Source organism: Strix aluco, chromosome 9 (genome assembly GCF_031877795.1).
Source record: "Strix aluco isolate bStrAlu1 chromosome 9, bStrAlu1.hap1, whole genome shotgun sequence".
Taxonomy (NCBI): domain Eukaryota; kingdom Metazoa; phylum Chordata; class Aves; order Strigiformes; family Strigidae; genus Strix; species Strix aluco.
In genome coordinates this window covers 27,799,344-27,812,741 of record NC_133939.1, presented here as the reverse complement: position 1 = coordinate 27,812,741, position 13,398 = coordinate 27,799,344, and the positions used below count along the sequence as shown (strand labels likewise).

The 13,398-nt window shown below is 36.5% G+C and overlaps 1 protein-coding gene across 1 annotated transcript in view; it reads right to left on the bottom strand.

The window, feature by feature from the left end:
* Positions 1-13,398, bottom strand: part of SI (sucrase-isomaltase) — a 52,343-nt gene that overhangs the window by 18,973 nt on the left and 19,972 nt on the right. The window contains exons 16-26 of the mRNA XM_074834610.1: positions 12,744-12,860; positions 12,041-12,195; positions 11,383-11,467; positions 10,012-10,068; positions 9,231-9,355; positions 8,766-8,854; positions 5,741-5,790; positions 4,254-4,424; positions 3,181-3,330; positions 1,369-1,578; positions 387-541 (exon numbers count right to left, since the gene is read on the bottom strand). Coding sequence (XP_074690711.1) covers positions 387-541; positions 1,369-1,578; positions 3,181-3,330; positions 4,254-4,424; positions 5,741-5,790; positions 8,766-8,854; positions 9,231-9,355; positions 10,012-10,068; positions 11,383-11,467; positions 12,041-12,195; positions 12,744-12,860 — 1,364 coding nt within the window. The remainder of the gene's footprint in view (positions 1-386; positions 542-1,368; positions 1,579-3,180; positions 3,331-4,253; positions 4,425-5,740; positions 5,791-8,765; positions 8,855-9,230; positions 9,356-10,011; positions 10,069-11,382; positions 11,468-12,040; positions 12,196-12,743; positions 12,861-13,398) is intronic.

The window sequence follows — 13,398 nt, the reverse complement described above, 5'->3', positions numbered from 1 at the left end:
TTATTGTGCCTCCCAGAGACTTGGGAACTACACAAGAAATGGCCTTTGGATTTGTCTATGTCCTGCACTTCAACATGTTGTACAGGTCTTTTCACAAGTGTCAGACTATGAAGTGACATGGGAGAAGCCTTAGATAATTATGAGAAAAAACAGGATATTGCTCAGGGCAGCTTCTCCATCTTCCTCCTAGTCAGTGCTCTCATACAATGCAATGGTGAAGCCATCTTGGCTGAAGCAACACCTGGCATTCAGCAGACAGAGCCATTGCATGGGAAGGGTACAAAAGCCAGTCTTAAGGTATTTAAAACATAGTACACAACAAAATGGTTTGGCTTGAAAAGAACTAACAAAACCAAGTGAAATAAAATAAAATGACTATGGCTTACATGACTGTTCCTGTGCTTTTGCGCCGCACTTGTATACCAAATGGTTTTTTCTGAACTGATACTTCATAGAGTCGTTCCTTGTTTGTACTCATTGGGGAGCTCGGGAGATTTAGTGGTACTGGAACCTCATATCGTGTGTCTTGATAATCATAAATCTGTGAAGTAAAAATCAATTCATTTCAGTGAGTGAATTGTTTAAAATCTTACCTATAGTGATAGAAATCTAAATCTGATAGAAAATTATGGAAAACACTTGCTGAGTATTTTCTTTCAATATATATTCTTTAACCAATTTTTCACAGTATTTGTTTTGGGGAAAAAAAAGAAAAAACAAACCTTAAGGATTTATTTTGGAACAGGAATAGCTTGCCTGATTATTTATATTAATTTAAAGTATATACTTATGTTTAAAATATAGGTGTATATAGACATAGAGTAAATATTTTTCTGATTCACCTTTTACTCAACTTTGAGAGATTCTTTTTAAAGTTTTCTGCATTCTGAAAGCTGACAGAGTTAGTTTTTGATGCCTGACCATTTCATGGCATCACATTTATTTCAGGATTATTAAATACAGAGTAATAAATTATAGTCTAAACAAAGGTGTATAAAAATTTTAGAATAGAATTAGAATGATTAATGTAAAAATAAACTGTACAGTCTTGATAATGCTTATAGATAAATTCACCTGTATATTAATAAAATGTCTTCAATTCCAGTTTCAGGTTGACATTACACATATACATTGAATCTTTGATTCATATAATTTCATTGCAAAATCAAGTACAAAATTCTAGGACAAAAAAATATCAAGCTAAGAGCAATGACAACTAATTGGTTAGAAGGAGAAACATATTTAGGCAAGGGTGCTACTGTCTGTGTAATATAAAACTGATTATAAATAGCCTCATAATTTCCATAAATAAAGCTATTTTTAACAATGGGACGTTACATACTCATAGAAATTCTGGAATGACGTTACCTTGAATTGCAGCATGTGGTTGAGATGATATTTCACCTCCAAGCGTAGTGTACTAATTGGTGTAGTGAAATTCTCATTAGCTTTGGTCTTGGCACTGTTTAAGGTGAGGTTGGCTGCCAAACCTGACGAGGTGTATTCTACTTTGTCTACAGAGTAAGCATTGTTGGAGCTGTAATAGCAGGGTGGAATATCCAAGTTTGATGTTACTTGCTGCAAATAGAAATAAGTTAGAGTTTAGTGAGCTACACTGGCCTCCTGTACTTTTTTAGTGCTTAGCATGGAATCCAAATTTTTATGAGGTATCTGTCAAATGTAGAATTTGGTGAAGAACTTAATGTAACTAGTCAAAAAATAAAGAAGTGACACAGAACCCATTGATCTCTACACTAAACTGGATATAATCAAACAATCCAGTGAAGGCTGTACAAATAGTTCAGTCAGGAAATGAAATCCTTGTACAATGAAGATGGATTTAATTTCCCTATGACTGTGATCTTCTATTCAGTCCCACAACATGCCTTAGTTTTGTTGAAATTACTAAATCTTCCTCCCTTTTAATCCCATTGCTCTCTGGTCTGTGACTGCCTTCAAGGGGATGTGCCCAAAACCCATTAGATATTCAGGCAACATCAGATGAGACCTTTCCATTGGCTTTATTCACACAACTTATCCTTAAAATATACACTGAAAATTACATCCTATTTATCTAAGATCTCCTGACAGCAAGATCAAAATTACTTTCAGTTTCCTGCTACAGTTGAACATAAACACTCAAAGTAGGTATTCTGAGGTTAGATGAGCTGATGTAGGTTAATGCATTGGCCTTCCACCTCTGGATACTTACCATCAATCCTGCTTAGTTGTTCACATGGAACCATGCCTGCTCCGCACATCTTAATTGCTAATGAATATTTATTCATCTGTCCTCACCAAAATCAAAGCCCCTTTCAACTTGAGCAAGTGTTCAAAACATACCCGGTCCATAACAGGACCAGAGCTTGATTTCACATGAAAAGTCATTTCCAAATGTCCACAATTACAAAAAAAATTCCTAATAGTGCAACAAAATCAGGACAGCCCCTCAGCCACTTCAGCTGTTGCTGGGTCTAGAGTAGCTAGCAGAGAATTTTGCTCTTTATACCTAGGATATGTGTCCAAGCTGTAAGTCTTAGCCTTAGAGGACCACTTTAGAGGACTAATTTAGTGGAGGGACCCTCTGAAGTTCAACTCTGCCAAGCCACACGATCCTGAATGTTTCTAGCCATGGGATATTAATAAATAAAACTATGTGGTAAAGAACAGCATGTCAGGAATTACGATTTGGAAATAGCTTCTCAACATGGATATAAACAATTAAGTTCACATAAGAATCAAGATTTCTTCTCAAAATGAGATCCAGAGGAATCGGTTTGACTTAAAACGTGCTTCAGTGACTATGAAGGCAAGACAAAGGGGATAGACCTTGCAGGCCATGGTGCTGGTGAAGCAGAAGAGGTAGCTGAAGAGGCAGATCTCAGGTGGATTCTATTTTTTCATAACTCTAATATTATTTCTTTCCATCTTTCAAAAAATACCACATTTTTCCTCAATTTCTGATATACTTTGGAAGAGCTTACACAGTTGCCAACCACCTTAGTTTCAGTGAGGTAAATAAAATCTGTTAGCATAGGCCAGCTGATGTCTGCGTCCCCATTTTCTTTGAATCTGACAAATCTGTCCGACTACTTCTTCCACTGTAACAACTATAAAAACAAAGCTATGATTCTAGAAATGTTTCCGTCTCATTAGTTTAGAGAAATAATTTTTCCTTACTTCCCAGACACAGCCAAGTTGTTCACATTTTTCTTGTGTTGGATTGGGACTGGGATAACAATTAAACCTTTCATTTACACTCAGTCGTTGAGTCCATTTTACTGTGTAAGATTTTCCCAGGTCAAGCTGAAGTCCTGTTATATGAGCAACCTATAAATATTAAACAATAAACAGTTATTAAATCCCACATCACATCCGTAATTCCTTTAGTCAGCAGAGAAGCTGGTCTCAGGAACAATACATTTTGCTACGTGACAACTCACAAAAAACCCTGTGTTTCAGCATTTGATATAGTCTCACTTTTACAAATACACAGAGCTGATATTCTTGCAGATAAGATCTGAATAATTAAGAATCTAAAAAAATTGAGTCAATCCCACAGCTTCCTTGGAAGCAGAGGAATAAAGATAAGGGCAGATCTCCTTCACATTTTGAAATATCAATGAAAAAGGTAAGACAAAGTTAAAATATTTTTATTTTGATTCAGCAGCTGAGATAACATAACAGGTAACTCAGGTGCTTGCAATAATTAAAGAGGGTGGACAATGCAAGTTCAAAGCAACATCAACATTATCTTTTTGTGGGAAAGCACTTTCATGGAAGCTTCCCACTAGCAGCAGCACATTCATTCACTTTGCACGTAAATGTACTGTGTTGCTGCTTTCCGGTATTCATCCTGTGAAAAACACTGCATAAAGTGATAAAGGAGGTTTAAACAGTGTGCTTGATTTTGTTTTTAAAATCCATGCATAAATGTTCATCTAAAACACAAGTTTTTATTACTCTCCTCCAAAATCAAACAAAATCACAAAACCATACCTCCTCTTAGAAATCAAATGTGGCTCTATGAATAACTATATAACTAAACTTTCTGCTGCACTGAGGGTCTGAGAGCAAAACGTACGTGCACATTCTACAGAGCTGAGTTGAATGCAATTGTACTTCTGTAACAAAATACACGATGTATTCTATTGAAATTACATTCGTACTGAGTACTGTCCTTTACAATATATAAGATAAAGGTGATGCAATTTGAAAGATGTTTACTTCAGATTTTCCTGTTGGCATTTTACCTTTTCTAAAGGATAATAGGTGATATTATGCGGAGAGTTTTCCACAACATTGTTCTGCGATACAGTAACTGTCGTTATTTCCTGGAGCGCTCCCAATATCTTGATTTCTTCAAATTTCAAGTTGTTTGGATCAGCATAATTGCTGTTTATAGCAGTCATTTGTAGAACATTCTGAAAAATAATAGAATGATCAAATTCTTATTAAAAAAATCTGTCAAAAATCATCCTGATTTAACAATACTTTCTAATTAGATCTTCTTACTTTAGCATGAAGTAAGCCAATACCTTTTTCCTAACATATTACTTATTGCCAGACTTGTTGTTATAACAATTATGCTTTTCTACAATGTATATAATGTGCTTCATAGTTGTGTTTCAGCTTCTTTTTTTTTTTTTTTCTTTTTTTCAAAATAAGAAAATGTTGACACGTGTCTGTGACAGAGCAGATAACCTCTACTCGACTGTGATCTTGCCGTGTTCTAACAAGGGAAGGTTCATATTCACTTTTCATGATATAAAAATACCAGTTTCTATTCAATTGCATTCCTTATTATTAGATTAAGAATCTAAACAGTGGAACTGTACCATGACTGTCACATATGCCAGTGTATAACTTCCTTATTATTTGCCACATTAATGTTTATGTTAATTTTTAATTCAACATCATTATGGTCAACTGATGATTTGGCTACAAGTTTCAAACTCTAATAGTAACTGAGGTTTCCTATCTACAAATAATTATATGATTATATATGATTTTAAAAAAAACCCTAATGCATGTGCTTCCACTTTTTATTGCTTTACTTCCACTCCTGAGTTCCTGTGCATTCTCTCTCAGTTGCTGCCCTGCTGCTTCACCATGGCAAGGGAAAGAATACCTTTAGCAGATATTAGTATTATACAAAAAAATATGTTCTATTACTTGGAATCTTTGTCATATGGTATCTCTGGTCAGTACTGAATAGAAACACTATCTGGATTTCACTCTGACAGAAATTAACCCTGCCAAGGCAGTATCAATTTAAAAAAAATTTTAAACTAAAACTTAGTCATGTAGAAGATTGTGTGGGTTCAGTCAAGGCATAGGTCTTCCTCTCACTTTTTGGAAACATTCAATTATATTTTCACGGTGTATAAAGATTTTTTCAAATTTCCAATATTTCAAGAATCACAAACACTACATTCACCTTCCTTTTGACTTTTAACTGATGTTTTATAGTTCTCTTGCTCAATAAATATTGCTGCCGAGTTTATGTGAAACAGGAGTTCTTTAGGGACTTATATTAACTAGGAGAAGAAAAGACAAAGAACGGATTTTCATCCCAGTTAAATGACAGTATTTTGAACATGATTCTGCTTTGACTATGTCAAATATTTTGCTTCTCAATAAATCTTATAGGAGAATGAGGGAGAAAAGAATGGTTTTTGAAGATACTATTGATAAAAATCTAAAATGAAAATAAAGTCATTTAAAATGAAATACTTACATTGGAAACTGTGAACTCATAGTAAATGTAGGCTTTACTCTCAACTGTACCTAAAAGGTAAAGAAGGAAGTTACACTTGCAGTGTAGAAAGGAACAGCATTAAAACCAGGACTGTGTTACTGCTAGAAACCAATAAATTGCTAATTACTATCATTACTGCATTCAGTGAATGCACTGGGCAACTCAAATATTTACTACGGTTTCTTTGAGGAACTGAAATTTCTCTCTTTTTTTTTTTTTTTTTTTTCTTTCAGCCAGTCTCCCAGGAGATCAAATTTACCAAAAATTTATTGTACATTTTCTAAAGTGTAGTGATTTTTTATTTGAATGTTATTCCTTCTTATCTTCTCTTAAATGTAGATATATGGCTCAAAGTTAATCCTTTAAAATACCCTAAATAAGTGCTTTTTATGGAAAACTGGCAATAATATTAATAACCTCTGTCACAGAACCATAGGAGAGGAAATAACACAAGACCAGGAAAAAGAATTTTAAAAGTTGAATCCATATGGCATTTTTTTCCATGTATGAAAAGAAAAATACTGTCATTGCAAGCAAACTGTAAACAGTTTCCCTGAAAAGACTGCAACCTGTAAGTTTTGAACAGGAAATAAAATCATAAGATGTTTTATTGTTTTGTTTCTCAACAGAAGTGAGTACAATAATAGCTTCGTTATTTTAGGCCTCGACAAAGGAGTACATATAGCTGTCACCCATACATATAGCAACCACCCAAGGCCTTCAATATTTATGGCAGCAATAATCAGCTGAATCACAGCTCTATTTCTTAAAAGCATCCCTAACTTTCACAAAATTTTAAAAAGTAGAGCCTTGAAAGTTTTTCTGGGAAATATGATTGGTATAGTTAAAATTAAAGAAAAGGGAGTTCTGCAGGTTGAATGCGTAATGTAGAGGACAAGGTAGCTATGCAATTCGGGAAGGGGGGATGAAGTTTGGAATCCCAAGAGCTGCTCGCTTTCATGGAAGTTTAGTCAGAGCCCTGGGCCCTGCACAAGGGGAAAAAATAGACTGTGACTAAAGATACAGGTAGTTTTTAGCAACTGGAGGATAAGCCAGAGAAACTGGACTGCTTAAGTGTCTAGAAGGTGGTTAGTTGCATCAGAAGAGGGTTAGTTGTATCAGAAGACAGAGGTAAGAAGGCACCAGTTCAGATACCATCTGTGGACCCGCATGATTAGACAGAATATCTCCATAAACAACTGTCTGCAGGATGTGGACCTAATTTTCAGGATTATAAATCAAATATGCACATAATATTGTCGTAGTATTTATTTTTACCTCAATGGTGGTATTACTCTTACTTCATACTTATCTGCACATTCTTACTGCTGCAGATTTTCCTATTTTTTAAACTACTTTTTTTCCCAGTGTAGCTAAAGAGAGCTCTGACACTTTTGCCACTGACAGCAGTCTATGGATACGGTAGGACATGAATTAGAGAAGATCGGGTCTACTTGAAATGCAACAGTATGAGCTGGTATACACCAAAACCCAAAGTCCTTAGCTCTGAATGTTATGATTTGTTGCAACTAAACCAATAAAATCTGTGAAATGCAAGTCCTTAAATAATTTTAATAAAAGCTTGAGTATTTTGTAAAAGGTCTTAAAAAAATTATTTTAGAATAACCCTTTGAGCTGCTTGCTGACTTTTCTAAAAAGTATAGAATAAAGGACAAAGGCTTCACAAGCGGCCTAAAGGATTTACGTACCCCAAACCCTTTTAGTTTAATGGAAACAGGACGCCTAACTAAACCCTCAGAAATCCCACAGTTCAAAATACTTCATTTATCAAAATTTCCTTCCTCTCAAGATCAAAATGAAGACTACATCTATGGTTATATAATGGAAAGGTTCTTTCCACTGCTCTAGAATGAACTCTGCTTTCCCTAGACACGCATGTATTCCAAAAGCATTAACTCTACTGAAAGCCAAAATAAATTTAACCTTAAATTAAAGATTTTTGTTGTTGTTGCTGCTGTTGTATGTTTGTTGGATTTTTTTTAAATCTTAACTTCAGCTGAATTAAATTGCAACCTTAATGTTACCCAAGGTATGTGTGTTGTAAATTGTTTGATGGAAAAAAAAACAGTGAGTAAGTGCTATCGATGCCAGTTCATCACAAGCGACGAGGTTGACAGGCCTTGGCATAATCATAGTGACTGTCCCAGGGGGAAACAAGTTCTCCGGCAGCTTTGCTAAAGGCGAGGTTGGCAACTTGACAACTACAGCCCCGTACACACTCACTGGCGTGCTTATGCACCAGTGTGCTGTCGAAACCAGATGGCATAAAAATCTTTGGCTCCAATACCATACTTTTGAGTTAACAAAATTTCTACTGTTTTCACAAGCAATTTCAATAATTCCACAGAGTTAATAGCAGTGCTAGTTTTTTGATCCTCTACCGATTCCTAGTGTCGAACACTAATTATGTGTGTTCTTGTACCCGTTGAAGCTAATTTGGATATATACCAGAACATATATCAATCCTGACAGCATGGTTTAACAGTCAGCGTGCTAATGTACCAAACCTTTACATATCTAAGGCTATAGTGAAATATGAACAAGTACAAACTAAATTAATAATAATGACAGTTTTCCACTTAGAAGTGTTAAAAAAGTAATCATCAAGTATTAATAGAATGTTACAAGATTGTTTATATTCCTTTTTAAAACTATTATTATCATTATTATTATGAATGTTGTTGCTATATTTTATCTAGTTATTAAACTGTTTTTATCTCAACCCATGAGGTGGATTTTTTTTGATTCTCCTCCCCATCGTTCTGGGAGTGGGGAGAAACGAGCGAGTGCCTGCGCGGTCCTTAGTTGCTGGCTGGGGTTAGACCACAACAAAGTGATGAAAAACTATTGACATACAAGCAAGTATTAATAGCGTGTTACAACAATGACTTATTCTTGCATGATGAAATCAGCAGGAAGATTGAAACTTGTACGTATTAATGCTGTGTTAATCATACTTATTTCACCATTGAGAACTGATCACCTGTAGATTCTCCATCATCCCAGAACAAGTCCCCAGAAGCTGCGTTGTTGTCATCCAGGGCAATTATAAGCCCCATTGGATTCTTGCGGCTGTGGAAAGAGAGACTTTCTGTCTTACATGTATAACAAGTATCTAAACAGTCTTAATACATCCTTCATGTTCATGTTAAGAACGTGACACTCAACAGCGTTGCAATACTTTGAGAATTACATTAGATTAGTCCTTGGTTGCCTTTCATTTTCATGTAAATGGATTAAAATACATGGCAAGATTACAAAATGTTGTGCAAATAAACCTGTAATTAATCGCTGAACCTGTAATATAAGTGGTTGTGCAAGTGAGGTGTGGCTCACAGTTATTCCCATTTTTCAAGGTGAAAATGCTAAATACAATGGGCTGCTACTGAAAGTCCTCAGCCCAGTCTTTAAAAAAAAACCCATAAAAGCATTCAGTTTAGAAGCATACCTTGCAACGGTCGTGTTAGCTGGTTGCTGAGTAGGGTAAATATATCCTCCTCTCAAATGGAGTCCCAGTTTGTCTGCTGGCAGGTACATACTGGTCCATTGTTTTCTCACTGAGATTTTTGCCCCCTTATTTACAGGCATGTAAAAGAGAATGCGTATGGGCATTACTTGCTGCTGTAAATGTTTTCTTAAGTCCTGAGTTTCATCCTAATGCTTCCTTTTAAAAAAGGCTTTAGAAAAGACTTATCTATATGTTAATAGGCACATAAAGATAAAACAACTGCATGTTAATACGATCTAATGTCATAAATCAGCATCTCTCACTATTTAGTTTTGGCTCAGTCAACACAGAAAACAAGTCCTGTTGGGACTCTGACGTGAATACGGGAATCTGACGTGAACAATGTCCTTTTTTACACATCAAATGGATTATCACAGCAGTGAGAAATTTATTTGCAGAAACGAGATTAGTAGATTATAATTGCAGATTCTTGGGTATTACAATTATTTGTATTTTATTTTCTTACAAATATGGTCTTTGTTAAAGTTTCCACTCAATCTGTCTTCCCACCTCCTGCACTGTTTTCCATACCTCTGTGTCCTTTCCTGAGCCATTGATTCATGCACTTATCCCGCCATATTTCATCTCCTATCTCATCATTTCCCTCCTGTGGGCTTTACTGTAGGTCTCTGTCATCAAATCAGGGCTAACAATCCTTTTTTTTTTTTTTTCTGTCACGTAGCTATTTAGACCATCTCCCCATAGTTCTGCATTTACTTACCGTATCATACTCGTACCATACTGCATCAGGAATATATGCTTGAATTGCATCCACACCCTGAAAGGTGAACAAAGAAACGACTTTCATATTTGAAGGCAACTTAATCAAATAAACTAATTTTCCAATAAAACTAAAGTTCACATTGAGATTCACATTGAGAAAATCATTGATACTTCTCCTCTTCACTTTTTCTTTAATACTTTTTATGATGATGTCAAGAAAGGAAGAGAGCAAACCAAGGACAATTTCTGCAAATCTACTGGGAGACAACGGAATCACTGCTCTACAATGTGACAGCTCATTGTATGCAACCCAAAGTCACAATGCTTCAAATCCAATGGCTCAGATCATATCCACAAGTATCTCTATATCTTCTTTATTTTCACATTTTTCTGGGCTGGCATCTTTCAGATTCTTGCTTTCATTTTATACATTTAACAAATGTTTTGTCTTTCTCCATGGCATGTGTGTTATTGGCACTAACAATCATTATTTACAAGATTCTGCCACAGAACAAGCCACAATATATTTGTTTTCTTGTTGCACCACAGACAAGCTGAAACGCAGCAAGAGATGATGATTCTGAAGCAAATTCAGAGATGATACAAAGTTGAGGTGAATCAGAATATCAGACCCGATGACTTTGACTCCCTAGAGGACTGGAAAATAAGAGTGGGATTTAATAGCACAAAGTGCGAGACTTTCCATTTCAGCAGTGATGAAAATATGCTCTGGGCTCTCTCACTGGAAGCAATAATTGAAAGGGGGGAGAAAAAAAAAACAAAACAAAACAAAAGAAAAAAGCAGCAAAACCTAGGCTTGTTAGGAATCCATCAACAGCCATAATGCAGTAATGTGATGTACCCATGAAAAAATAAATATAATCTAAGGATCCAGCAAAAACCATGCTGGCACTGGGGACAGAGCTGTGTTAAGGCTAATAAACAAGGCCCTCTGCAGTCGCTTTGCCAATGAAGTTTTCAGGTCTGATCAAGAGAGAAGAGTTCAGACTAGAATAAGACCAGAGCAACTTTCCTGGCATCCTCAGGGAAATGGCAGAGCCCACCTTTGTGGTTCAGCTTCTTCAGCATAAAAAAGGAGGGAGAATGTGATCTCAGCAGGAAATACATAGATACTAGAGGAGTTATAACCTTGAAGCTGAAAAACAGAATTGTCACAAGGCTGAACAACAAGGGCTCAGAACTGGAAGTTGGTTTCTAATCAGAGCACTAAAGGAGTGACAGGAACAGTGTAACTTGGGGTTTTACGCTGCAGCCCCCTGACAGAGCAAAGAGCTGGAACTGGTGGCTCGATGTGCCCTTGTGCCCCGTGAGGTGCTTATGAGATCGATACCAAACCAGCCAAACCTACCGGGTCAAGTACAGGGGAAATAAGCAGCCCGGGACCCCACAGGAACTGCCTGTCGACACTCCACGTCACTTCATCAGAGTAGAACCTGGGCACACGGGAAGGATATAGCAGTGACTGGGCTTTTATGAACTATATCATCACCAGCAATCCCAAGATTTCAGGGCACTGGTTGTCTAAATCATGACTGAAGAGTGCCATATCAAAATTGCCTTTTTTTTTTTTCCTTCTTAATCTCAGGCAATCTGAAGACGAGAAGGTGAGGTCTTACTAGTTTAGTCAGCATTCTCTACACAAGTGTAGAGGTGTGCATGTGTTCTTGACACAGCTTATTCAAGAGTTTCCAGGCAAGGAAACATATAGTCTAATATGCATATATGATGGTGGAGAATAATTTGATTAGTTGACAACAACATCTCACAGCAACTGGTAAGACTGACTGACAATAATATATGTGTATATGCAGAAATTACAGATGGTTTCTGATTACTCTTCTGATTACTCCAAAATGGTATTTCATGAATTGAGAAGTTGTCTATATATATTCCAATGTGCATTTTCACAGACTACATCACTGTTTAGAAAGTCCTTAACAACATTTAATCTGTCTGCTGGTTTTATTCCTCACAAAACTGTCACAAAGGCTGATGAGCAAACTTACTCATGCAAAACTGGCCGTACAACTGTGTCTCCTTGAGTGTGAGCCTTATAAAACAGTGTATACAGGTAAGGCAGCAAAGTGTAGCGAATGTTCAAGTAATACTTGGAGGTATTCACCAAGACTGAATCAGCTCCAAATGCAGCCGGATCCTGAGACTGAAAACAAATATTGGAGTATTATTATTTTCATCACGCAGAAAACACTCTGCCAAACATATGAAAAGTGGCTGTTTCAGAGAGGCAGAAATTCAGTAGTGCACATCTGCACGGTGTTTGCCTTCTGAGTGGTGTAACTTGAGGTTCTGCTCCACCAGACTCCCCATGTTTTGCCCTGCATGTCCCTCCTTGCCCGCCTGCAAGGAGGGCACATCAGGGCTAGCTCAGGTTTCATCCTGGCATGCAGTTAGGTGCATGCTAAAGGACACCCAAGAGTCAGTCTGATGGCTCACACAGCAATGAGTGCTTGCCCTTGAGTTTAGGCACAACCAACTGATGAAACTATTACCAAATAGGTGTAGTCTCACTTAACCCTTATGAAGCTGAACCTCTCAGACCTAAGATTTCATAAAGAGAGCTTAAGTGTCTGCCATTTTCAAACTGGCCAGCTACACAATTGTCAGTGATGGTAATGATTACTAGTGACACTATTAAAGGGAATATGGCAGTGTAACACAAAGCATTTTCTAAGAGAAGGCACAACTTACTATGAATCCTTCAGCATTGTGATTCCTGGAAAATGGGTAAAATGCTCCTACTTGCATCCATCGTCTGCAAAGTTCTTCTGTGGTGTTGTCGAAGAAACCACAAATATCTGCTCCAATCTTTAAGTAGAAACAGAATGCGTTGGATGTACAGTGCACTATACCTCTAATGTCTACACAAATCTAGTTTTCAGAGATGGATTAATGCAACCTTAATTGCTAGTCAGAGTGGCCAAGACATTCAGCACATTTGTACCTTTCTTCTTTCAAATTCAGCTATGTTGTACAAAAAATTAAACTGATTACTAGCTAACACAGCCCATAGTTCTATTTCTTCCAAACTTTTACCTTCCTGTTTGGTGCCAATATGCATACATTAGGAAAAAAGCTCAAGTGTCATACAAATTCAGATAATGGGAATGAATTTGGGTGTTTCCTTCATAAACGGATGTCTGTGTTTCATTTGGAATAATAAGAAAAACACCCAAGTGTTTCACATCGATCACTAGTGTTTAAAAATTACTAGAAGTAACAGGTAGCTTCAGATATATAAAATGTTTGTTACCCACATTTATCTCACCATACACACACAGCCACAGTAATCAAAATAAATGGCCCAAACCAAAAATCAATAATTGGAAAAAAATGTTAAAATCAG